General features: G+C 54.6%; 1 protein-coding gene across 1 annotated transcript; it reads right to left on the minus strand.

Annotated features, from left to right (window-relative positions):
• Positions 1 to 7: 7 nt before the first annotated feature.
• Positions 8 to 907, minus strand: LOC104979689 (tenascin-X-like; the record flags this gene model as incomplete). Its single annotated transcript, XM_010828196.1, has 2 exons — positions 8 to 352; positions 478 to 907. Coding segments are annotated over 2 exons (775 nt in total), but the record flags the coding sequence as incomplete, so codon positions are not given.
• Positions 908 to 1,165: the final 258 nt, after the last annotated feature.

The following is a 1,165-nucleotide window of genomic DNA, read 5'->3' on the forward strand; positions in this document are numbered from 1 at the left end:
CACTCACTGGTCACCCCGATGACAGAGACGGGGCCCACACGCTGGCGGTCGTGGAAGCCATACAGGTTCATCTTGTACTTGTGGTCTGGCTCCAGGCCCGAGATGGTGACCTCGTCCTCGTCCCCAGGGACCCTCACCACCTTGGGTTGCCCGTCCCCATTCTTGTACTGGATCAGGAAGTGGTCAAACTGGCCCTCGGGGACGGTCCAGGAGAGGCTCAGGGAGTCGGGGGTGGTGTCTGTCACCGCCAGCTCCCCCAGGCGTGGCTTGATGTGAGGCTCAGGGACCTCGGTGGATGGGGTTTGGGTGGTAGAGGGAGATTCTGAAGGTTCATCATCCTCCTCTCTTGGGGCTGAACACAGACACGGAGAGAACAGAGCCTGAGAGAAGGGCACAGAGGCCATGGGGCCTCAGCCTCCTCTGGGCCCTCACGGCCCCCTTGGAAGGAAGCTGAGTGGGCAGAGCTCTTTTGCTCACCTGTCATGGCCTCGATGTGGGCAGGACCAACACGTTGCCCGTCGTGGAAACCGTACAAGCTCACCAGGTATCTGTGGTCAGATTCCAGGTCAGAGATGGTGATGTCATGCTGGTCGCCCCCTACATTAACTTCTTGGAGTTGCCCATTCTCGTCTGTGTATTGGACCTCGAAGGAGTCAAATTCTCCCTCAGTTGCCGTCCAGGAGAGACGCAGGCTGTGTGGGGCGGCCTCCTCCAGAGTCACCTCCCCCAGAAGGGGCTCAGATGCTGGAGGACTAAAGGTTGCGGGCTCTGCTTTGATTTCTTCCCTGGGGGCTGGTTCTGAGAGACAGGTAGAGAGGGGTGAGTGGTCTGTCGCCGCACCAAGACTCCAAGAGGATGGATGGAGGGAAGGAGGTAAGGACAAGAGATCAGTAATAAAAAGGACCAACTACTGATACCCAGGGATGAACTTCAAAAGCATCATGCTAAGTGCAGGAAAAACACACAAAAAACTATGTACTGTATGAGTCTGTTAAACAAAACACTTAAAAAGGCAAAACTATAATGATAGAAAGCAATTAGGGGTTGCCAGAAGCTGGGATCAGGGAAACTGACAGCCAAGGAGCATGGGGAAACCTCTAGAGTCAATGTTTTCTATCTTTGTTGTGGTAATGGTCATGACATAGACCAATGGTCATGACCATTC

This window comes from Bison bison, unplaced genomic scaffold, assembly GCF_000754665.1.
Source record: "Bison bison bison isolate TAMUID 2011002044 unplaced genomic scaffold, Bison_UMD1.0 scf7180017611969, whole genome shotgun sequence".
Taxonomy (NCBI): Eukaryota; Metazoa; Chordata; class Mammalia; order Artiodactyla; family Bovidae; genus Bison; species Bison bison.